Source organism: Scyliorhinus torazame, chromosome 26, assembly GCF_047496885.1.
Source record: "Scyliorhinus torazame isolate Kashiwa2021f chromosome 26, sScyTor2.1, whole genome shotgun sequence".
Lineage (NCBI taxonomy): Eukaryota > Metazoa > Chordata > Chondrichthyes > Carcharhiniformes > Scyliorhinidae > Scyliorhinus > Scyliorhinus torazame.
The window spans coordinates 36,483,934-36,506,780 of record NC_092732.1 but is presented as its reverse complement, the minus strand read 5'-3'; the positions used below and the strand labels follow the sequence as shown (position 1 = coordinate 36,506,780).

General features: G+C 58.1%; 1 protein-coding gene across 1 annotated transcript in view; it reads right to left on the bottom strand.

Moving 5' to 3' along the window:
- Nucleotides 1-22,847, bottom strand: part of LOC140402972 (GON-4-like protein) — a 126,616-nt gene that overhangs the window by 61,948 nt on the left and 41,821 nt on the right. Inside the window, exon 9 of the mRNA XM_072490623.1 lies at nucleotides 6,489-6,602. Within this exon, the coding sequence (XP_072346724.1) occupies nucleotides 6,489-6,602 (114 nt within the window). The remainder of the gene's footprint in view (nucleotides 1-6,488; nucleotides 6,603-22,847) is intronic.

Below are 22,847 nucleotides of genomic sequence, written 5' to 3'. Positions count from 1 at the left end.
ACAGAGTCAGTCTACCCCAGGGAGAGTGTGTCACAGAGTCAGTCTACCCCAGGGAGAGTGTGTCACAGAGTCAGTCTACCCCAGGGAGTGTGTGTCACAGAGTCAGTCTACCCCAGGGAGAGTGTGTCACAGAGGCAGTCTACCCCAGGGAGAGTGTGTCACAGAGTCAGTCTACCCCATGGTAGTGTGTCACAGAGTCAGTGTCCCCCAGGGGGAGTGTGTCACAGAGTCAGTCTACCCCAGGGAGAGTGTGTCACAGAGTCAGTCTACCCCAGGGAGAGTGTGTCACAGAGTCAGTCCACCCCAGGGAGAGTGTGTCACAGAGTCAGTCTACCCCAGGGAGAGTGTGTCACAGAGTCAGTCTACCCCAGGGAGAGTGTGTCACAGAGTCAGTCTACCCCAGGGAGTGCGTGTCAGGGAGTCAGTCTACCCCAAGGAGATTGTGTCACAGTCAGTGTCCCCCAGGGAGAGTGTGTCACAGAGTCAGTGTCCCCCAGGGGGAGTGTGTCACAGAGTCAGTCTACCCCAGGGAGAGTGTGTCACAGAGTCAGTCTGCCCCAGGGAGTGTGTGTCACAGAGTCAGTCTACCCCAGGGAGAGTGTGTCACAGAGTAGGTGTCCCCCAGGGAGAGTGTGTCACAGAGACAGTCTACCCCAGGGAGAGTGTGTCACAGAGTCAGTCTACCCCAGGGAGAGTGTGTCACAGAGACAGTCTACCCCAGGGTGTGTGTGTCACAGAGTCAGTCTACCCCAGGGAGAGTGTGTCACAGTCAGTCTACCCCAGGGTAGTGTGTCAGGGGGTCAGTCTACCCCAGGGAGAGTGTGTCAGAGAGTCAGTGTCCCCCAGGGGGAGTGTGTCAGAGAGTCAGTCTACCCCAGGGAGAGTGTGTCACAGAGTCAGTCTACCCCAGGGAGAGTGTCTCACAGAGACAGTCTACCCCAGGGAGAGTGTGTCACAGAGTCAGTCTACCCCAGGGTGTGTGTGTCACAGAGTCAGTCTACCCCAGGGAGAGTGTGTCACAGAGACAGTCTACCCCAGGGAGAGTGTGTCACAGAGTCAGTCTACCCCAGGGTGTGTGTGTCACAGAGTCAGTCTACCCCAGGGAGAGTGTGTCACAGTCAGTCTAGCCCAGGGAGAGTGTCACAGAGTCAGTCTACCCCAGGGAGAGTGTGTCACAGAGTCAGTCTACCCCAGGGAGAGTGTGTCACAGAGTCAGTGTCCCCCAGGGAGAGTGTGTCACAGAGTCAGTGTCCCCCAGGGAGAGTGTGTCAGGGAGTCAGTGTCCCCCAGGGGGAGTGTGTCACAGAAACAGTCTACCCCAGGGAGAGTGTGTCAGGGAGTCAGTCTACCCCAGGGAGAGTGTGTCAGAGAGTCAGTGTCCCCCAGGGAGAGTGTGTCACAGAGTCAGTCTACCCCAGGGAGAGTGTGTCACAGAGTCAGTCTACCCCAGGGAGAGTGTGTCAGAGTCAGTCTACCCCAGGGAGAGTGTGTCAGAGTCAGTCTACCCCAGGGAGAGTGCGTCACAGAGTCAGTCTACCCCAGAGTCCCCCAGGGAGAGTGTGTCAGAGAGTCAGTCTACCTCAGGGAGAGTGTGTCAGAGAGTCAGTCTACCCCAGGCAGAGTGTGTCAGAGAGTCAGTGTCCCCAGGCAGATTGTGTCAGAGTCAGTCTACCCCAGGGAGAGTGTGTCAGAGTCAGTCTACCCCAGGGAGGGTGCGTCAGAGAGTCAGTCTACCCCAGGCAGTGTGTGTCAGGGAGTCAGTGACCCCCAGGGAGAGTGTGTCAGGGAGTCAGTGACACCCAGGGAGTGTGTGTCAGGGAGTCAGTGACCCCCAGGGAGAGTGTGTCAGGAAGTCAGTGACCCCCAGGGAGAGTGCGTCAGAGTCAGTCTACCCCAGGGGGAGTGTGTCAGAGTCAGTCTACCCCAGGGAGTGTGTGTCAGGGAGTCAGTCTACCCCAGGGAGTGTGTGTCAGGGAGTCAGTGACCCCCAGGGAGAGTGTGTCAGGAAGTCAGTGACCCCCAGGGAGAGTGCGTCAGAGTCAGTCTACCCCAGGGGGAGTGTGTCAGAGTCAGTCTACCCCAGGGAGTGTGTGTCACAGAGTCAGTCTACCCCAGGGAGTGTGTGTCAGGGAGTCAGTGTCCCCCAGGGAGAGTGTGTCACAGAGTCAGTCTACCCCAGGGAGAGTGTGTCACAGAGTCAGTCTACCCCAGGGAGAGTGTGTCACAGAGTCAGTCTACCCCAGGGAGAGTGCGTCACAGAGTCAGTCTACCCCAGGGAGAGTGTGTCACAGAGACAGTCTACCCCAGGGAGAGTGTGTCACAGAGTCACTCTACCCCAGGGAGAGTGTGTCACAGTCAGTCTACCCCAGGGTAGTGTGTCAGGGAGTCAGTCTACCCCAGGGAGAGTGTGTCAGAGAGTCAGTGTCCCCCAGGGGGAGTGTGTCACAGTCAGTCTACCCCAGGGAGAGTGTGTCACAGAGTCAGTCTACCCCAGGGAGAGTGTGTCACAGAGTCAGTGTCCCCCAGGGAGAGTGTGTCACAGAGTCAGTCTACCCCAGGGAGAGTGCGTCACAGAGTCAGTCTACCCCAGGGAGAGTGTGTCACAGAGTCACTCTACCCCAGGGAGAGTGTGTCACAGAGTCAGTGTCCCCCAGGGAGAGTGTGTCACAGAGTCAGTGTCCCCCAGGGAGTGTGTGTCAGGGAGTCAGTGTCCCCCAGGGGGAGTGTGTCACAGAAACAGTCTACCCCAGGGAGAGTGTGTCAGGGAGTCAGTCTACCCCAGGGAGAGTGTGTCAGAGAGTCAGTGTCCCCCAGGGAGAGTGTGTCACAGAGTCAGTCTACCCCAGGGAGAGTGTGTCACAGAGTCAGTCTACCCCAGGGAGAGTGTGTCAGAGTCAGTCTACCCCAGGGAGAGTGTGTCAGAGTCAGTCTACCCCAGGGAGAGTGCGTCACAGAGTCAGTCTACCCCAGAGTCCCCCAGGGAGAGTGTGTCAGAGAGTCAGTCTACCTCAGGGAGAGTGTGTCAGAGAGTCAGTGTACCCCAGGCAGAGTGTGTCAGAGTCAGTCAACCCCAGGCAGAGTGTGTCAGAGAGTCAGTGTCCCCAGGCAGATTGTGTCAGAGAGTCAGTGTACCCCAGGCAGTGTGTCAGAGTCAGTCTACCCCAGGGAGAGTGTGTCAGAGTCAGTCTACCCCAGGGAGGGTGCGTCAGAGAGTCAGTCTACCCCAGGCAGTGTGTGTCAGGGAGTCAGTGACCCACAGGGAGAGTGTGTCAGGGAGTCAGTGACACCCAGGGAGTGTGTGTCAGGGAGTCAGTGACCCCCAGGGAGAGTGTGTCAGGAAGTCAGTGACCCCCAGGGAGAGTGTGTCAGGAAGTCAGTGACCCCCAGGGAGAGTGCGTCAGAGTCAGTCTACCCCAGGGGGAGTGTGTCAGAGTCAGTCTACCCCAGGGAGTGTGTGTCAGGGAGTCAGTCTACCCCAGGGAGTGTGTGTCAGGGAGTCAGTGACCCCCAGGGAGTGTGTGTCAGGGAGTCAGTGACCCCCAGGGAGAGTGTGTCACGAAGTCAGTGACCCCCAGGGAGAGTGCGTCAGAGTCAGTGACCCCCAGGGAGAGTGCGTCAGAGTCAGTCTACCCCAGGGGGAGTGTGTCAGAGTCAGTCTACCCCAGGGAGTGTGTGTCAGGGAGTCAGTCTACCCCAGGGAGTGTGTGTCAGGGAGTCAGTGACCCCCAGGGAGAGTGTGTCACGAAGTCAGTGACCCCCAGGGAGAGTGCGTCAGAGTCAGTCTACCCCAGGGGGAGTGTGTCAGAGTCAGTCTACCCCAGGGAGTGTGTGTCACAGAGTCAGTCTACCCCAGGGAGTGTGTGTCAGGGAGTCAGTGTCCCCCAGGGAGAGTGTGTCACAGAGTCAGTCTACCCCAGGGAGAGTGTGTCACAGAGTCAGTCTACCCCAGGGAGAGTGTGTCACAGAGTCAGTCTACCCCAGGGAGAGTGCGTCACAGAGTCAGTCTACCCCAGGGAGAGTGTGTCACAGAGACAGTCTACCCCAGGGAGAGTGTGTCACAGAGTCACTCTACCCCAGGGAGAGTGTGTCACAGAGTCAGTCTACCCCAGGGAGTGCGTGTCAGGGAGTCAGTCTACCCCAAGGAGATTGTGTCACAGTCAGTGTCCCCCAGGGAGAGTGTGTCACAGAGTCAGTGTCCCCCAGGGAGAGTGTGTCACAGAGTCAGTGTCCCCCAGGGGGAGTGTGTCACAGAGTCAGTCTACCCCAGGGAGAGTGTGTCACAGAGTCAGTCTACCCCAGGGAGTGTGTGTCACAGAGTCAGTCTACCCCAGGGAGAGTGTGTCACAGAGTAGGTGTCCCCCAGGGAGAGTGTGTCACAGAGACAGTCTACGCCAGGGAGAGTGTGTCACAGAGTCAGTCTACCCCAGGGAGAGTGTGTCACAGAGACAGTCTACCCCAGGGTGTGCGTGTCACAGAGTCAGTCTACCCCAGGGAGAGTGTGTCACAGTCAGTCTACCCCAGGGTAGTGTGTCAGGGAGTCAGTCTACCCCAGGGAGAGTGTGTCAGAGAGTCAGTGTCCCCCAGGGGGAGTGTGTCAGAGAGTCAGTCTACCCCAGGGAGAGTGTGTCACAGAGTCAGTCTACCCCAGGGAGAGTGTGTCACAGAGACAGTCTACCCCAGGGAGATTGTGTCGCAGAGTCAGTCTACCCCAGGGTGTGTGTCACAGAGTCAGTCTACCCCAGGGAGAGTGTGTCACAGAGACAGTCTACCCCAGGGAGAGTGTGTCACAGAGTCAGTCTACCCCAGGGTGTGTGTGTCACAGAGTCAGTCTACCCCAGGGAGAGTGTGTCACAGAGTCAGTCTACCCCAGGGAGAGTGTGTCACAGAGTCAGTCTACCCCAGGGGGAGTGCGTCACAGAGTCAGTCTACCCCAGGGAGAGTGTGTCACAGAGTCAGTCTACCCCAGGGAGAGTGTGTCACAGAGTCAGTGTCCCCCAGGGAGAGTGTGTCACAGAGTCAGTGTCCCCCAGGGAGAGTGTGTCAGGGAGTCAGTGTCCCCCAGGGGGAGTGTGTCACAGAAACAGTCTACCCCAGGGAGAGTGTGTCAGGGAGTCAGTCTACCCCAGGGAGAGTGTGTCAGAGAGTCAGTGTCCCCCAGGGAGAGTGTGTCACAGAGTCAGTCTACCCCAGGGAGAGTGTGTCACAGAGTCAGTCTACCCCAGGGAGAGTGTGTCACAGAGTCAGTCTACCCCAGGGAGAGTGTGTCATAGAGTCAGTCTACCCCAGGGAGAGTGTGTCAGAGTCAGTCTACCCCAGGGAGAGTGTGTCAGAGTCAGTCTACCCCAGGGAGAGTGCGTCACAGAGTCAGTCTACCCCAGGGAGAGTGCGTCACAGAGTCAGTCTACCCCAGAGTCCCCCAGGGAGAGTGTGTCAGAGAGTCAGTCTACCTCAGGGAGAGTGTGTCAGAGAGTCAGTGTACCCCAGGCAGAGTGTGTCAGAGTCAGTCTACCCCAGGCAGAGTGTGTCAGAGAGTCAGTGTCCCCAGGCAGATTGTGTCAGGGAGTCAGTGTACCCCAGGCAGAGTGTGTCAGAGTCAGTCTACCCCAGGGAGAGTGTGTCAGAGTCAGTCTACCCCAGGGAGGGTGCGTCAGAGAGTCAGTCTACCCCAGGCAGTGTGTGTCAGGGAGTCAGTGACCCCCAGGGAGAGTGTGTCAGGGAGTCAGTGACCCCCAGGGAGTGTGTGTCAGGGAGTCAGTGACCCCCAGGGAGAGTGTGTCAGGAAGTCAGTGACCCCCAGGGAGAGTGCGTCAGAGTCAGTCTACCCCAGGGGGAGTGTGTCAGAGTCAGTCTACCCCAGGGAGTGTGTGTCAGGGAGTCAGTCTACCCCAGGGAGTGTGTGTCAGGGAGTCAGTGACCCCCAGGGAGAGTGAGTCAGGAAGTCAGTGACCCCCAGGGAGAGTGCGTCAGAGTCAGTCTACCCCAGGGGGAGTGTGTCAGAGTCAGTCTACCCCAGGGAGTGTGTGTCACAGAGTCAGTCTACCCCAGGGAGTGTGTGTCAGGGAGTCAGTGTCCCCCAGGGAGAGTGTGTCACAGAGTCAGTCTACCCCAGGGAGAGTGTGTCACAGAGTCAGTCTACCCCGGGGAGAGTGTGTCAGAGAGTCAGTGTCCCCCAGGGGGAGTGTGTGTCAGGGAGTCAGTCTACCCCAGGGAGTGTGTGTCAGGGAGTCAGTGTCCCCCAGGGAGAGTGTGTCAGGGAGTCAGTGTCCCCCAGGGAGAGTGTGTCACAGTCAGTCTACCCCAGGGAGTGCGTGTCAGGGAGTCAGTCTACCCCGGGGAGAGTGTCAGAGAGTCAGTGGAAAGTTTCTCCGAGGTAGTAACGAGGAATCCCATACCAGCTAATCCCCCTTTCCGAAGGATCCCGCCTGATCAATCAACTCCAACCCTACTCCAATCCCCCGTGTACCGCCTCGTGCCCTCGCCCACAGCACCTTCTCGTGTGTCTGCCGATCCCTCCGCCTCTTATTCCTGCGGGGCGGCGTCATTTTCTGGAGCTCCTCTTCGTCCTCCAGGTCAGGGAGAGCCACCTCCTCGAACCCATCGAACTGACAAGACAAAACAAGCAGGTCAGCGGGTGAGTGGGCCGTTCCCCCACACAGAGACTGGAACAGCCCCGAGCCCTTTCCCACCCCGCTGGGTCAGCACGGTAAGCTCGGCGTTCCGTACGGTCATCGCGGGATTGTGAGGCCAGGCCGCGGGAGCAGTCACAGAACGAAGAACAGTACAGCACAGGAACAGGCCCTCCAAGCCCGTGCCGACCATGCTGCCCGACTAAACTACAATCTTCTCCACTTCCTGGGTCCGTATCCCTCTATGCCCATCCTATTCATGTATTTGTCAAGATGCCCCTTAAATGTCACTATCGTCCCTGCTTCCACCACCTCCTCCGGCAGCGAGTTCCAGGCACCCACTACCCTCGGTGTAAAAACTTGCCTCGTACATCTACTCTAAACCTTGCCCCTCGCACCTTAAACCTATGCCCCCTAGTAATTGACGCCTCTACCCTGGGGAAAAGCCTCTGACTGTCCACTCTGTCCATGCCCCTCATAATTTTGTAGACCTCTATCAGGTCGCCCCTCAACCTCCGTCGTTCCAGTGAGAACAAACCGAGTTTCTTCAACCTTTTCCCGATCCCTTCATTGGTGTCACTGTCCAGTGAAGACTCGATGGGCTGAATGGCCTCCTTCTGCACTGGAAATTCAATGATTCTGCTACCACAACAGATGAGCAGCCCCCCCCCCCCAAAGCCCTGGCTCCCCGGCGCCATGTGTCAGAGGCACTGTTACCACACACATCGAGATAGGGTCTCTCGGCGGGATAGAACATACAGTGCAGAAGGTGGCCATTCGGCCCATCGAGTCTGCACCGACCCACTCAAGCCTTCACTTCCACCCCATCCCCGTAACCCAATAACCCCTCCTAACCTTTTTTGGTCACTCAGGGCAATTTATCATGGCCAATCCACCTAACCCGCACGTCTTTGGACTGTGGGAGGAAACCGGAGCACCCGGAGGAAACCCACGCACACACGGGGAGAACGTGCAGACTCCGCACAGACAGTGAACCCAGCGGGGAATCGAACCCGGGTCTCTGGCGATGTGAAGCAACAGTGCTAGCCACTGTGCTACCGTGCTGCCCTGCAGTGTGTCGGACGGTGACGGACTCTCTCTCTCTCTCTGTGATCCACTGCAGTGTGGGGGATGGTGACGGACTCTCTCTCTCTCTCTCTCTGATCCACTGCAGTGTGGGGGACGGTGACGGACTCTCTCTCTCTCTCTCTCTGATCCACTGCAGTGTGGGGGACGGTGACGGGCTCTCTCTCTCTCTCTCTGTGATCCACTGCAGTGTGGGGGACGGTGACGGACTCTCTCTCTCTGTGATCCACTGCAGTGTGGGGGACGGTGACGGACTCTCTCTCTCTCTCTGTGATCCACTGCAGTGTGGGGGACGGTGACGGACTCTCTCTCTCTCTGTGATCCACTGCAGTGTGGGGGATGGTGACGGACTCTCTCTCTCTCTGTGATCCACTCCAGTGTGGGGGACAGTAACGGACTCTCTCTCTCTCTCTGTGATCCACTGCAGTGTGTGGGACGGTGACGGACTCTCTCTCTCTCTCTGTGATCCACTGCAGTGTGGGGGACGGTGACGGACTCTCTCTCTCTCTGTGATCCACTGCAGTGTGGGGGACGGTGACGGACTCCCTCTCTCTCTCTGTGATCCACTGCAGTGTGTGGGACGGTGACGGACTCTCTCTCTCTGTGATCCACTGCAGTGTGTGGGACGGTGACGGACTCCCTCTCTCTCTCTGTGATCCACTGCAGTGTGTGGGACGGTGACGGACTCTCTCTCTCTCTCTGTGATCCACTGCAGTGTGTGGGACGGTGACGGACTCTCTCTCTCTCTCTGATCCACTGCAGTGTGGGGGACGGTGACGGACTCTCTCTCTCTCTCTGTGATCCACTGCAGTGTGGGGGATGGTGACGGACTCTCTCTCTCTCTCTGTGATCCACTGCAGTGTGGGGGACAGTGACGGACTCTCTCTCTCTCTCTGTGATCCACTGCAGTGTGGGGGACGGTGACGGACTCTCTCTCTCTCTCTGATCCACTGCAGTGTGTGGGACGGTGACGGACTCTCTCTCTCTCTCTGTGATCCACTGCAGTGTGGGGGACAGTGACGGACTCTCTCTCTCTCTCTGTGATCCACTGCAGTGTGGGGGACGGTGACGGACTCTCTCTCTCTCTCTGATCCACTGCAGTGTGTGGGACGGTGACGGACTCTCTCTCTCTCTCTATGTGATCCACTGCAGTGTGGGGGACGGTGACGGACTCTCTCTCTCTCTCTATGTGATCCACTGCAGTGTGGGGGATGGTGACGGACTCTCTCTCTCTCTGTGATCCACTGCAGTGTGGGGGACGGTGACGGACTCTCTCTCTCTCTCTGATCCACTGCAGTGTGTGGGACGGTGACGGACTCTCTCTCTCTCTCTGTGATCCACTGCAGTGTGGGGGACAGTGACGGACTCTCTCTCTCTCTCTGTGATCCACTGCAGTGTGGGGGACGGTGACGGACTCTCTCTCTCTCTCTGATCCACTGCAGTGTGTGGGACGGTGACGGACTCTCTCTCTCTCTCTGATCCACTGCAGTGTGGGGGACGGTGACGGACTCTCTCTCTCTGTGATCCACTGCAGTGTGGGGGACGGTGACGGACTCTCTCTCTCTCTCTGTGATCCACTGCAGTGTGGGGGACGGTGACGGACTCTCTCTCTGTGATCCACTGCAGTGTGTGGGACGGTGACGGACTCTCTCTCTCTCTCTGTGATCCACTGCAGTGTGGAGGACGGTGACGGACTCTCTCTCTCTGTGTGATCCACTGCAGTGTGGGGGACGGTGACGGACTCTCTCTCTCTCTCTGTGATCCATTGCAGTGTGGGGGACAGTGACGGACTCTCTCTCTCTCTCTGTGTGATCCACTGCAGTGTGGGGGACAGTGACGGACTCTCTCTCTCTCTCTGTGATCCACTGCAGTGTGGGGGACGGTGACGGACTCTCTCTCTCTCTCTGTGTGATCCACTGCAGTGTGGGGGACGGTGACGGACTCTCTCTCTCTGTGATCCACTGCAGTGTGGGGGACGGTGACGGACTCTCTCTCTCTCTCTCTCTGATCCACTGCAGTGTGGGGGACGGTGACGGACTCTCTCTCTCTCTCTGTGATCCACTGCAGTGTGGAGGACGGTGACGGACTCTCTCTCTCTCTCTCTCTGTGATCCACTGCAGTGTGGGGGACGGTGACGGACTCTCTCTCTCTCTCTCTGTGATCCACTGCAGTGTGGGGGACGGTGACGGACTCTCTCTCTCTCTGTGATCCACTGCAGTGTGGGGGATGGTGACGGACTCTCTCTCTCTCTCTCTGTGATCCACTGCAGTGTGGGGGACGGTGACGGACTCTCTCTCTCTCTCTCTCTGTGATCCACTGCAGTGTGGGGGACGGTGACGGACTCTCTCTCTCTCTCTCTCTGTGATCCACTGCAGTGTGGGGGACGGTGACGGACTCTCTCTCTCTCTGTGATCCACTGCAGTGTGGGGGACGGTGACGGACTCTCTCTCTCTCTGTGATCCACTGCAGTGTGGGGGACGGTGACGGACTCTCTCTCTCTCTCTGTGATCCACTGCAGTGTGGGGGACGGTGACGGACTCTCTCTCTCTCTGTGATCCACTGCAGTGTGGGGGATGGTGACGGACTCTCTCTCTCTGTGATCCACTGCAGTGTGGGGGACGATGACGGACTCTCTCTCTCTCTGTGATCCACTGCAGTGTGGGGGACAGTGACGGACTCTCTCTCTCTCTCTGTGTGATCCACTGCAGTGTGGGGGACAGTGACGGACTCTCTCTCTCTCTCTGTGATCCACTGCAGTGTGTGGGGGACGGTGACGGACTCTCTCTCTCTCTCTCTCTGTGATCCACTGCAGTGTGGGGGACGGTGACGGACTCTCTCTCTCTCTCTCTCTGTGATCCACTGCAGTGTGGGGGACGGTGACGGACTCTCTCTCTCTCTGTGATCCACTGCAGTGTGGGGGACGGTGACGGACTCTCTCTCTCTCTGTGATCCACTGCAGTGTGGGGGACGGTGACGGACTCTCTCTCTCTCTCTGTGATCCACTGCAGTGTGGGGGACGGTGACGGACTCTCTCTCTCTCTGTGATCCACTGCAGTGTGGGGGATGGTGACGGACTCTCTCTCTCTGTGATCCACTGCAGTGTGGGGGACGGTGACGGACTCTCTCTCTCTCTCTGTGATCCACTGCAGTGTGGGGGATGGTGACGGACTCTCTCTCTCTGTGTGATCCACTGCAGTGTGGGGGACAGTGACGGACTCTCTCTCTCTCTCTGTGATCCACTGCAGTGTGTGGGACAGTGACGGACTCTCTCTCTCTCTCTCTCTCTGTGATCCACTGCAGTGTGGGGGACGGTGACGGACTCTCTCTCTCTCTGTGATCCACTGCAGTGTGGGGGACGGTGACGGACTCTCTCTCTCTCTCTCTCTGTGATCCACTGCAGTGTGGGGGACGGTGACGGACTCTCTCTCTCTCTGTGATCCACTGCAGTGTGGGGGACGGTGACGGACTCTCTCTCTCTCTGTGATCCACTGCAGTGTGGGGGACGGTGACGGACTCTCTCTCTCTCTCTGTGATCCACTGCAGTGTGGGGGACGGTGACGGACTCTCTCTCTCTCTGTGATCCACTGCAGTGTGGGGGATGGTGACGGACTCTCTCTCTCTGTGATCCACTGCAGTGTGGGGGACGGTGACGGACTCTCTCTCTCTCTCTGTGATCCACTGCAGTGTGGGGGATGGTGACGGACTCTCTCTCTCTGTGTGATCCACTGCAGTGTGGGGGACAGTGACGGACTCTCTCTCTCTCTCTGTGATCCACTGCAGTGTGGGGGACGGTGACGGACTCTCTCTCTCTCTCTCTGTGATCCATTGCAGTGTGGGGGACGGTGACGGACTCTCTCTCTCTCTGTGATCCACTGCAGTGTGGGGGACGGTGACAGACTCTCTCTCTCTCTCTGTGATCCACTGCAGTGTGTGGGACGGTGACGGACTCTCTCTCTCTCTGTGATCCATTGCAGTGTGGGGGACGGTGACGGACTCTCTCTCTCTCTGTGATCCACTGCAGTGTGGGGGACGGTGACAGACTCTCTCTCTCTCTCTGTGATCCACTGCAGTGTGGGGGACGGTGACGGACTCTCTCTCTCTCTGTGATCCACTGCAGTGTGGGGGACGGTGACGGACTCTCTCTCTCTCTCTCTGTGATCCACTGCAGTGTGTGGGACGGTGACGGACTCTCTCTCTCTCTCTATGTGATCCACTGCAGTGTGGGGGACGGTGACGGACTCTCTCTCTCTCTGTGATCCACTGCAGTGTGGGGGATGGTGACGGACTCTCTCTCTCTCTCTCTGTGATCCACTGCAGTGTGTGGGACGGTGACGGACTCTCTCTCTCTCTCTCTGTGATCCACTGCAGTGTGGTGGGCGGTGACGGACTCTCTCTCTCTCTGTGATCCACTGCAGTGTGTGGGACGGTGACGGACTCTCTCTCTCTCTGTGATCCACTGCAGTGTGGGGGACGGTGACGGACTCTCTCTCTCTCTGTGATCCACTGCAGTGTGGGGGACAGTGACGGACTCTCTCTCTCTCTCTCTGATCCACTGCAGTGTGGGGGACGGTGACGGACTCTCTCTCTCTGTGATCCACTGCAGTGTGGGGGACAGTGACGGACTCTCTCTCTCTCTCTCTGATCCACTGCAGTGTGTGGGACAGTGACGGACTCTCTCTCTGTGATCCACTCCAGTGTGGGGGACGGTGACGGACTCTCTCTCTCTCTGTGATCCACTGCAGTGTGGGGGACAGTGACGGACTCTCTCTCTCTCTCTGTGATCCACTGCAGTGTGGGGGACAGTGACGGACTCTCTCTCTCTCTCTGTGATCCACTGCAGTGTGGGGGACAGTGACGGACTCTCTCTCTCTCTCTCTCTGATCCACTGCAGTGTGGGGGACGGTGACGGACTCTCTCTCTCTCTCTCTGTGATCCACTGCAGTGTGGGGGATGGTGACGGACTCTCTCTCTCTCTCTGTGATCCACTGCAGTGTGGGGGATGGTGACGGACTCTCTCTCTCTCTCTCTGGAATCCACTGCAGTGTGGGGGACAGTGACGGACTCTCTCTCTCTGTGATCCACTGCAGTGTGTGGGACGGTGACGGACTCTCTCTCTCTCTCTCTGTGATCCACTGCAGTGTGGGGGGCGGTGACGGACTCTCTCTCTCTCTGTGATCCACTGCAGTGTGGGGGACGGTGACGGACTCTCTCTCTCTCTGTGATCCACTGCAGTGTGGGGGACGGTGACGGACTCTCTCTCTGTGATCCACTGCAGTGTGGGGGACGGTGACGGACTCTCTCTCTCTCTGTGATCCACTACAGTGTGGGGGACGGTGACGGACTCTCTCTCTCTCTGTGATCCACTGCAGTGTGGGGGACAGTGACGGACTCTCTCTCTCTCTCTCTGATCCACTGCAGTGTGGGGGACGGTGACGGACTCTCTCTCTCTCTCTCTGTGATCCACTGCAGTGTGGGGGACAGTGACGGACTCTCTCTCTGATCCACTGCAGTGTGTGGGACAGTGACGGACTCTCTCTCTGTGATCCACTCCAGTGTGGGGGACGGTGACGGACTCTCTCTCTCTCTGTGATCCACTGCAGTGTGGGGGACAGTGACTGACTCTCTCTCTCTCTCTGTGATCCACTGCAGTGTGGGGGACAGTGACGGACTCTCTCTCTCTCTCTGTGATCCACTGCAGTGTGGGGAACAGTGACGGACTCTCTCTCTCTCTCTCTCTGATCCACTGCAGTGTGGGGGACAGTGACGGACTCTCTCTCTCTCTCTGTGATCCACTGCAGTGTGGGGAACAGTGACGGACTCTCTCTCTCTCTCTCTCTGATCCACTGCAGTGTGGGGGACGGTGACGGACTCTCTCTCTCTCTCTGTGATCCACTGCAGTGTGGGGGACGGTGACGGACTCTCTCTCTCTCTCTCTGTGATCCACTGCAGTGTGGGGGATGGTGACGGACTCTCTCTCTCTCTCTCTCTCTCTGTGATCCACTGCAGTGTGGGGGACGGTGACGGACTCTCTCTCTCTCTCTGTGATCCATTGCAGTGTGGGGGATGGTGACGGACTCTCTCTCTCTCTCTGTGATCCACTGCAGTGTGGGGGACGGTGACGGACTCTCTCTCTCTCTCTGTGATCCACTGCAGTGTGGGGGACGGTGACGGACTCTCTCTCTCTCTGTGATCCACTGCAGTGTGGGGGACGGTGACGGACTCTCTCTCTCTCTCTGTGATCCACTGCAGTGTGGGGGACGGTGACGGACTCTCTCTCTCTCTCTGTGATCCACTGCAGTGTGGGGGACGGTGACGGACTCTCTCTCTCTGTGATCCACTCCAGTGTGGGGGACGGTGACGGACTCTCTCTCTCTCTGATCCACTGCAGTGTGGGGGACGGTGACGGACTCTCTCTCTCTCTCTGTGATCCACTGCAGTGTGGGGGACGGTGACGGACTCTCTCTCTCTCTGTGATACACTGCAGTGTGGGGGACGGTGACGGACTCTCTCTCTCTCTCTGTGATCCACTGCAGTGTGGGGGACGGTGACGGACTCTCTCTCTCTCTCTCTCTGTGATCCACTGCAGTGTGGGGGACGGTGACGGACTCTCTCTCTCTCTCTCTCTGTGATCCACTGCAGTGTGGGGGACGGTGACGGACTCTCTCTCTCTCTCTGTGATCCACTGCAGTGTGGGGGACTGTGACGGACTCTCTCTCTGTGATCCACTGCAGTGTGGGGGACGGTGACGGACTCTCTCTCTCTCTCTCTGTGATCCACTCCAGTGTGGATGACGGTGACGGACTCTCTCTCTGTGATCCACTGCAGTGTGGGGGACGGTGACGGACTCTCTCTCTCTCTCTCTGTGATCCATTGCAGTGTGGGGGACGGTGACGGACTCTCTCTCTCTCTCTCTCTCTCTCTCTCTCTGTGGTCCACTGCAGTGTGGGGGACGGTGACGGACTCGCTCTCTCTCTCTCTCTCTCTCTCTGTGATCCACTGCAGTGTGGGGGACAGTGACGGACTCTCTCTCTCTCTCTGTGATCCACTGCAGTGTGGGGGATGGTGACGGACTCTCTCTCTCTCTGTGATCCACTGCAGTGTGGGGGACGGTGACGGACTCTCTCTCTCTGTGATCCATTGCAGTGTGTGGGACGGTGACGGACTCTCTCTCTCTCTCTCTGTGATCCACTGCAGTGTGGGGGACGGTGACGGACTCTCTCTCTCTCTGTGATCCACTGCAGTGTGGGGGACAGTGACGGACTCTCTCTCTCTCTCTCTGTGATCCCCTGCAGAGTGGGGGACGGTGACGGACTCTCTCTCTCTCTGTGATCCACTGCAGTGTGGGGGACAGTGACGGACTCTCTCTCTCTCTGTGATCCCCTGCAGAGTGGGGGACGGTGACGGACTCTCTCTCTCTCTGTGATCCACTGCAGTGTGGGGGACGGTGACGGACTCTCTCTCTCTCTGTGATCCACTGCAGTGTGGGGGACAGTGACGGACTCTCTCTCTCTCTCTCTGTGATCCACTGCAGTGTGGGGGACGGTGACGGACTCTCTCTCTCTCTCTATCTGTGATCCACTGCAGTGTGGGGGACGGTGACGGACTCTCTCTCTCTCTCTCTCTGTGATCCACTGCAGTGTGGGGGACGGTGACGGACTCTCTCTCTCTCTCTGTGATCCCCTGCAGTGTGGGGGACGGTGACGGACTCTCTCTCTCTCTCTCTCTGTGATCCACTGCAGTGTGGGGGACGGTGACGGACTCTCTCTCTCTCTCTCTCTGTGATTCACTGCAGTGTGGGGGATGGTGACGGACTCTCTCTCTCTCTCTGTGATCCACTGCAGTGTGGGGGACGGTGACGGACTCTCTCTCTCTCTCTGTGATCCACTGCAGTGTGGGGGATGGTGACGGACTCTCTCTCTCTCTCTGTGATCCACTGCAGTGTGGGGGACGGTGACGGACTCTCTCTCTCTCTCTGTGATCCACTGCAGTGTGGGGGACAGTGACGGACTCTCTCTCTCTCTCTCTTTCTCTGTGATCCACTGCAGTGTGGGGGACAGTGACGGACTCTCTCTCTCTGTGATCCACTGCAGTGTGTGGGACGGTGACGGACTCTCTCTCTCTCTCTCTCTCTGATCCACTGCAGTGTGGGGGACAGTGACGGACGGTCTCTCTCTCTCTGTGATCCCCTGCAGTGTGGGGGATGGTGACGGACTCTCTCTCTCTCTGTGATCCACTGCAGTGTGGGGGACAGTGACGGACTCTCTCTCTCTCTCTGTGTGATCCACTGCAGTGTGGGGGACAGTGACGGACTCTCTCTCTCTGTGATCCACTGCAGTGTGTGGGACGGTGACGGACTCTCTCTCTCTCTCTCTGTGATCCACTGCAGTGTGGGGGACGGTGACGGACTCTCTCTCTCTCTCTGTGTGATCCACTGCAGTGTAGGGGACGGTGACGGACTCTCTCTCTCTCTCTCTCTCTGTGATCCACTGCAGTGTGGGGGACGGTGATTGACTCTCTCTCTCTCTCTCTCTGATCCACTGCAGTGTGGGGGATGGTGACGGACTTTCTCTCTCTCTCTCTGTGTGATCCACTGCAGTGTGGGGGACGGTGACGGACTCTCTCTCTCTCTGTGATCCACTGCAGTGTGGGGGACAGTGACGGACTCTCTCTCTCTCTGTGATCCACTGCAGTGTGGGGGACAGTGACGGACTCTCTCTCTCTCTGTGATCCACTGCAGTGTGGGTGACGGTGACGGACTCTCTCTCTCTCTGTGATCCACTGCAGTGTGTGGGACGGTGACGGACTCTCTCTCTCTCTCTGTGATCCACTGCAGTGTGGGGGATGGTGACGGACTCTCTCTCTCTCTCTGTGATCCACTGCAGTGTGGGGGGCGGTGACGGACTCTCTCTCTCTCTCTCTGTGATCCACTGCAGTGTGGGGGATGGTGACGGACTCTCTCTCTCTCTCTCTGATCCACTGCAGTGTGGGGGACGGTGACGGACTCTCTCTCTCTCTCTCTGTGATCCACTGCAGTGTGGGGGACGGTGACGGACTCTCTCTCTCTCTCTGTGATCCACTGCAGTGTGGGGGATGGTGACGGACTCTCTCTCTCTCTCTGTGATCCACTGCAGTGTGGGGGATGGTGACGGACTCTCTCTCTCTCTCTCTGTGATCCACTGCAGTGTGGGGGACGGTGACGGTCTCTCTCTCTCTCTGTGATCCACTGCAGTGTGGGGGACGGTGACGGACTCTCTCTCTCTCTCTGTGATCCACTGCAGTGTGGGGGACGGTGACGGACTCTCTCTCTCTGTGATCCACTGCAGTGTGGGGGACAGTGACGGACTCTCTCTCTCTCTGTGTGATCCACTGCAGTGTGGGGGACGGTGACGGACTCTCTCTCTCTCTCTCTCTGTGATCCACTGCAGTGTGGGGGATGGTGACGGACTCTCTCTCTCTCTCTGTGATCCACTGCAGTGTGGGGGACGGTGACGGTCTCTCTCTCTCTCTGTGATCCACTGCAGTGTGTGGGACGGTGAAGGACTCTCTCTCTCTCTCTGTGATCCACTGCAGTGTGGGGGACGGTGACGGACTCTCTCTCTCTCTCTGTGATCCACTGCAGTGTGGGGGACGGTGACGGACTCTCTCTCTCTCTGTGAACCACTGCAGTGTGGGGGGTGGTGACGGACTCTCTCTCTCTCTGTGAACCACTGCAGTGTGGGGGGTGGTGACGGACTCTCTCTCTCTCTCTGTGAACCACTGCAGTGTGGGGGACGGTGACGGACTCTCTCTCTCTCTCTCTGATCCACTGCAGTGTGGGGGACGATGACGGACTCTCTCTCTCTCTCTATGTGATCCACTGCAGTGTGGGGGGTGGTGACGGACTCTCTCTCTCTCTGTGAACCACTGCAGTGTGGGGGGTGGTGACGGACTCTCTCTCTCTCTGTGAACCACTGCAGTGTGGGGGGTGGTGACGGACTCTCTCTCTCTCTCTGTGAACCACTGCAGTGTGGGGGACGGTGACGGACTCTCTCTCTCTCTCTCTGATCCACTGCAGTGTGGGGGACGATGACGGACTCTCTCTCTCTCTCTATGTGATCCACTGCAGTGTGGGGGACGGTGACGGACTCTCTCTCTCTCTCTCTGTGATCCACTGCAGTGTGGGGGACGGTGACGGACTCTCTCTCTCTCTCTCTATGTGATCCACTGCAGTGTGTGGGACGGTGACGGACTCTCTCTCTCTCTCTATGTGATCCACTGCAGTGTGGGGGACGGTGACGGACTCTCTCTCTCTCTGTGATCCCCTGCAGTGTGGGGGACGGTGACGGACTCTCTCTCTCTCTCTATGTGATCCACTGCAGTGTGTGGGACGGTGACGGACTCTCTCTCTCTCTCTATGTGATCCACTGCAGTGTGGGGGACGATGACGGACTCTCTCTCTCTCTCTATGTGATCCACTGCAGTGTGGGGGACGGTGACGGACTCTCTCTCTCTCTGTGATCCACTGCAGTGTGTGGGACGGTGACGGACTCTCTCTCTCTCTCTATGTGATCCACTGCAGTGTGTGGGACGGTGACGGACTCTCTCTCTCTCTCTATGTGATCCACTGCAGTGTGGGTGACGGACTCTCTCTCTCTCTGTGATCCCCTGCAGTGTGGGGGACGGTGACGGACTCTCTCTCTCTCTCTATGTGATCCACTGCAGTGTGGGGGACGGTGACGGACTCTCTCTCTCTCTATGTGATCCACTGCAGTGTGGGGGACGGTGACGGACTCTCTCTCTCTCTCTGTGATCCACTGCAGTGTGGGGGACGGTGACGGACTCTCTCTCTCTCTCTGTGATCCACTGCAGTGTGTGGGACGGTGACGGACTCTCTCTCTCTCTGTGATCCACTGCAGTGTGGGGGATGGTGACGGACTCTCTCTCTCTCTCTGTGATCCACTGCAGTGTGTGGGACGGTGACGGACTCTCTCTCTCTCTGTGATCCACTGCAGTGTGGGGGATGGTGACGGACTCTCTCTCTCTCTCTCTGTGATCCCCTGCAGTGTGGGGGACGGTGACGGACTCTCTCTCTCTCTCTGTGATCCCCTGCAGTGTGGGGGACGGTGACGGACTCTCTCTCTCTCTGTGATCCCCTGCAGTGTGGGGGACGGTGACGGACTCTCTCTCTCTGTCTATGTGATCCACTGCAGTGTGGGGGACGGTGACGGACTCTCTCTCTCTCTCTGTGATCCACTGCAGTGTGGGGGACGGTGACGGACTCTCTCTCTCTCTGTGATCCACTGCAGTGTGGGGGACGGAGACGGACTCTCTCTCTCTCTGTGATCCACTGCAGTGTGGGGGCGGTGACGGACTCTCTCTCTCTCTCTGATCCACTGCAGTGTGGGGGACGGTGACGGACTCTCTCTCTCTCTCTGTGATCCACTGCAGTGTGGGGGACGGTGACGGACTCTCTCTCTCTCTGTGATCCACTGCAGTGTGGGGGATGGTGACGGACTCTCTCTCTCTCTCTGTGATCCACTGCAGTGTGTGGGACAGTGACGGACTCTCTCTCTCTCTCTCTCTCTGTGATCCACTGCAGTGTGGGGGACGGTGACGGACTCTCTCTCTCTCTGTGATCCACTGCAGTGTGGGGGATGGTGACGGACTCTCTCTCTCTCTCTGTGATCCACTGCAGTGTGTGGGACAGTGACGGACTCTCTCTCTCTCTCTCTCTCTGTGATCCACTGCAGTGTGGGGGACGGTGACGGACTCTCTCTCTCTCTCTCTCTCTGTGATCCACTGCAGTGTGGGGGACGGTGACGGACTCTCTCTCTCTCTCTGTGATCCACTGCAGTGTGGGGGGCGGTGACGGACTCTCTCTCTCTGTGATCCACTGCAGTGTGGGGGACAGTGACGGACTCTCTCTCTCTCTCTCTCTCTGTGATCCACTGCAGTGTGTGGGACGGTGACGGACTCTCTCTCTCTCTCTCTGTGATCCACTGCAGTGTGGGGGATGGTGACGGACTCTCTCTCTCTCTCTCTCTCTGTGATCCACTGCAGTGTGGGGGATGGTGACGGACTCTCTCTCTCTCTCTCTCTCTGTGATCCACTGCAGTGTGGGGGATGGTGACGGACTCTCTCTCTCTCTCTGTGATCCACTGCAGTGTGGGGGACAGTGACGGGACTCTCTCTCTCTCTCTGTGATCCACTGCAGTGTGGGGGATGGTGACGGACTCTCTCTCTCTCTCTCTCTCTCTGATCCACTGCAGTTTGGGGGACGGTGACGGACTCTCTCTCTCTCTCTCTGTGATCCACTGCAGTGTGGGGGACGGTGACGGACTCTCTCTCTCTCTGTGATCCACTGCAGTGTGGGGGATGGTGACGGACTCTCTCTCTCTCTCTGTGATCCACTGCAGTGTGGGGGATGGTGACGGACTCTCTCTCTCTCTCTCTGTGATCCACTGCAGTGTGGGGGACGGTGACGGACTCTCTCTCTCTGTGATCCACTGCAGTGTGGGGGGATGGTGACGGACTCTCTCTCTCTGATCCACTGCAGTGTGGGGGACGGTGACGGACTCTCTCTCTCTCTCTCTGTGATCCACTGCAGTGTGGGGGATGGTGACGGACTCTCTCTCTCTCTCTCTGTGATCCCCTGCAGTGTGGGGGACGGTGACGGACTCTCTCTCTCTCTGTGATCCCCTGCAGTGTGGGGGACGGTGACGGACTCTCTCTCTCTCTGTGATCCACTGCAGTGTGGGGGACGCTGACGGACTCTCTCTCTCTCTCTGTGATCCACTGCAGTGTGGGGGGACGGTGACGGACTCTCTCTCTCTCTCTGTGATCCACTGCAGTGTGGGGGACGGTGACGGACTCTCTCTCTCTCTCTCTCTGATCCACTGCAGTGTGGGGGACGGTGACGGACTCTCTCTCTCTCTCTCTGATCCACTGGCAGTGTGTGGGACAGTGACGGACTCTCTCTCTCTCTCTCTCTCTGTGATCCACTGCAGTTTGGGGGATGGTGACGGACTCTCTCTCTCTCTCTCTGTGATCCCCTGCAGTGTGGGGGACGGTGACGGACTCTCTCTCTCTCTGTGATCCCCTGCAGTGTGGGGGACGGTGACGGGACTCTCTCTCTCTCTGTGATCCACTGCAGTGTGGGGGACGCTGACGGACTCTCTCTCTCTCTCTGTGATCCACTGCAGTGTGGGGGACGGTGACGGACTCTCTCTCTCTCTCTGTGATCCACTGCAGTGTGGGGGACGGTGACGGACTCTCTCTCTCTCTCTCTCTGATCCACTGCAGTGTGGGGGACGGGTGACGGACTCTCTCTCTCTCTCTCTGATCCACTGCAGTGTGTGGGACAGTGACGGACTCTCTCTCTCTCTCTCTCTCTGTGATCCACTGCAGTTTGGGGGACGGTGACGGACTCTCTCTCTCTCTCTCTCTCTGTGATCCACTGCAGTTTGGGGGACGGTGACGACTCTCTCTCTCTCTCTCTGTGATCCACTGCAGTGTGGGGGGACGGTGACGGACTCTCTCTCTCTCTGTGATCCACTGCAGTGTGGGGGACGGTGACGGACTCTCTCTCTCTCTCTGTGATCCACTGCAGTGTGGGGGGACGGTGACGGACTCTCTCTCTCTCTGTGATCCACTGCAGTGTGGGGGATGGTGACGGACTCTCTCTCTCTCTCTCTGTGATCCACTGCAGTTTGGGGGACGGTGACGGACTCTCTCTCTCTCTCTCTGTGATCCACTGCAGTGTGGGGGACGGTGACGGACTCTCTCTCTCTCTGTGATCCACTGCAGTGTGGGGGACGGTGACGGACTCTCTCTCTCTCTCTCTCTGTGATCCACTGCAGTTTGGGGACGGTGACGGACTCTCTCTCTCTCTCTCTCTGTGATCCACTGCAGTGTGGGGGACGGTGACGGACTCTCTCTCTCTCTCTCTCTGTGATCCACTGCAGTGTGGGGGATGGTGACGGACTCTCTCTCTCTCTGTGATCCACTGCAGTGTGGGGGACGGTGACGGACTCTCTCTCTCTCTCTGTGATCCACTGCAGTGTGGGGGATGGTGACGGACTCTCTCTCTCTCTCTCTCTGTGATCCACTGCAGTGTGGGTGACGGACTCTCTCTCTCTCTGTGATCCACTGCAGTGTGGGGGACGGTGACGGACTCTCTCTCTCTCTCTGTGATCCACTGCAGTGTGGGGGACGGTGACGGACTCTCTCTCTCTGTGATCCACTGCAGTGTGGGGGACGGTGACGGACTCTCTCTCTCTCTCTCTGATCCACTGCAGTGTGTGGGACAGTGACGGACTCTCTCTCTCTCTCTCTCTCTGTGATCCACTGCAGTGTGTGGGACGGTGACGGACTCTCTCTCTCTCTGTGATCCACTGCAGTGTGGGGGACGGTGACGGACTCTCTCTCTCTCTGTGATCCACTGCAGTGTGGGGGATGGTGACGGACTCTCTCTCTCTCTCTCTGATCCACTGCAGTGTGGGGGACGGTGACGGACTCTCTCTCTCTCTCTCTGATCCACTGCAGTGTGTGGGACAGTGACGGACTCTCTCTCTCTCTCTGTGATCCACTGCAGTGTGTGGGACGGTGACGGACTCTCTCTCTCTGTGATCCACTGCAGTGTGGGGGACGGTGACGGACTCTCTCTCTCTCTGTGATACACTGCAGTGAGGGGGACGGTGACGGACTCTCTCTCTCTCTCTGATCCACTTCAGTGTGGGGGATGGTGACGGACTCTCTCTCTCTCTGTGATCCACTGCAGTGTGTGGGACAGTGACGGACTCTCTCTCTCTCTGTGATCCACTGCAGTGTGGGGGACGGTGACGGACTCTCTCTCTCTCTGTGATCCACTGCAGTGTGGGGGACGGTGACGGACTCTCTCTCTCTCTGTGATCCACTGCAGTGTGGGGGGACGGTGACGGACTCTCTCTCTCTCTGTGATCCACTGCAGTGTGGGGGACGGTGACGGACTCTCTCTCTCTCTCTGTGATCCACTGCAGTGTGGGGGACGGTGACGGACTCTCTCTCTCTCTCTCTGTGATCCACTGCAGTGTGGGGGATGGTGACGGACTCTCTCTCTCTCTCTCTCTGTGTGATCCACTGCAGTTTGGGGACGGTGACGGACTCTCTCTCTCTCTC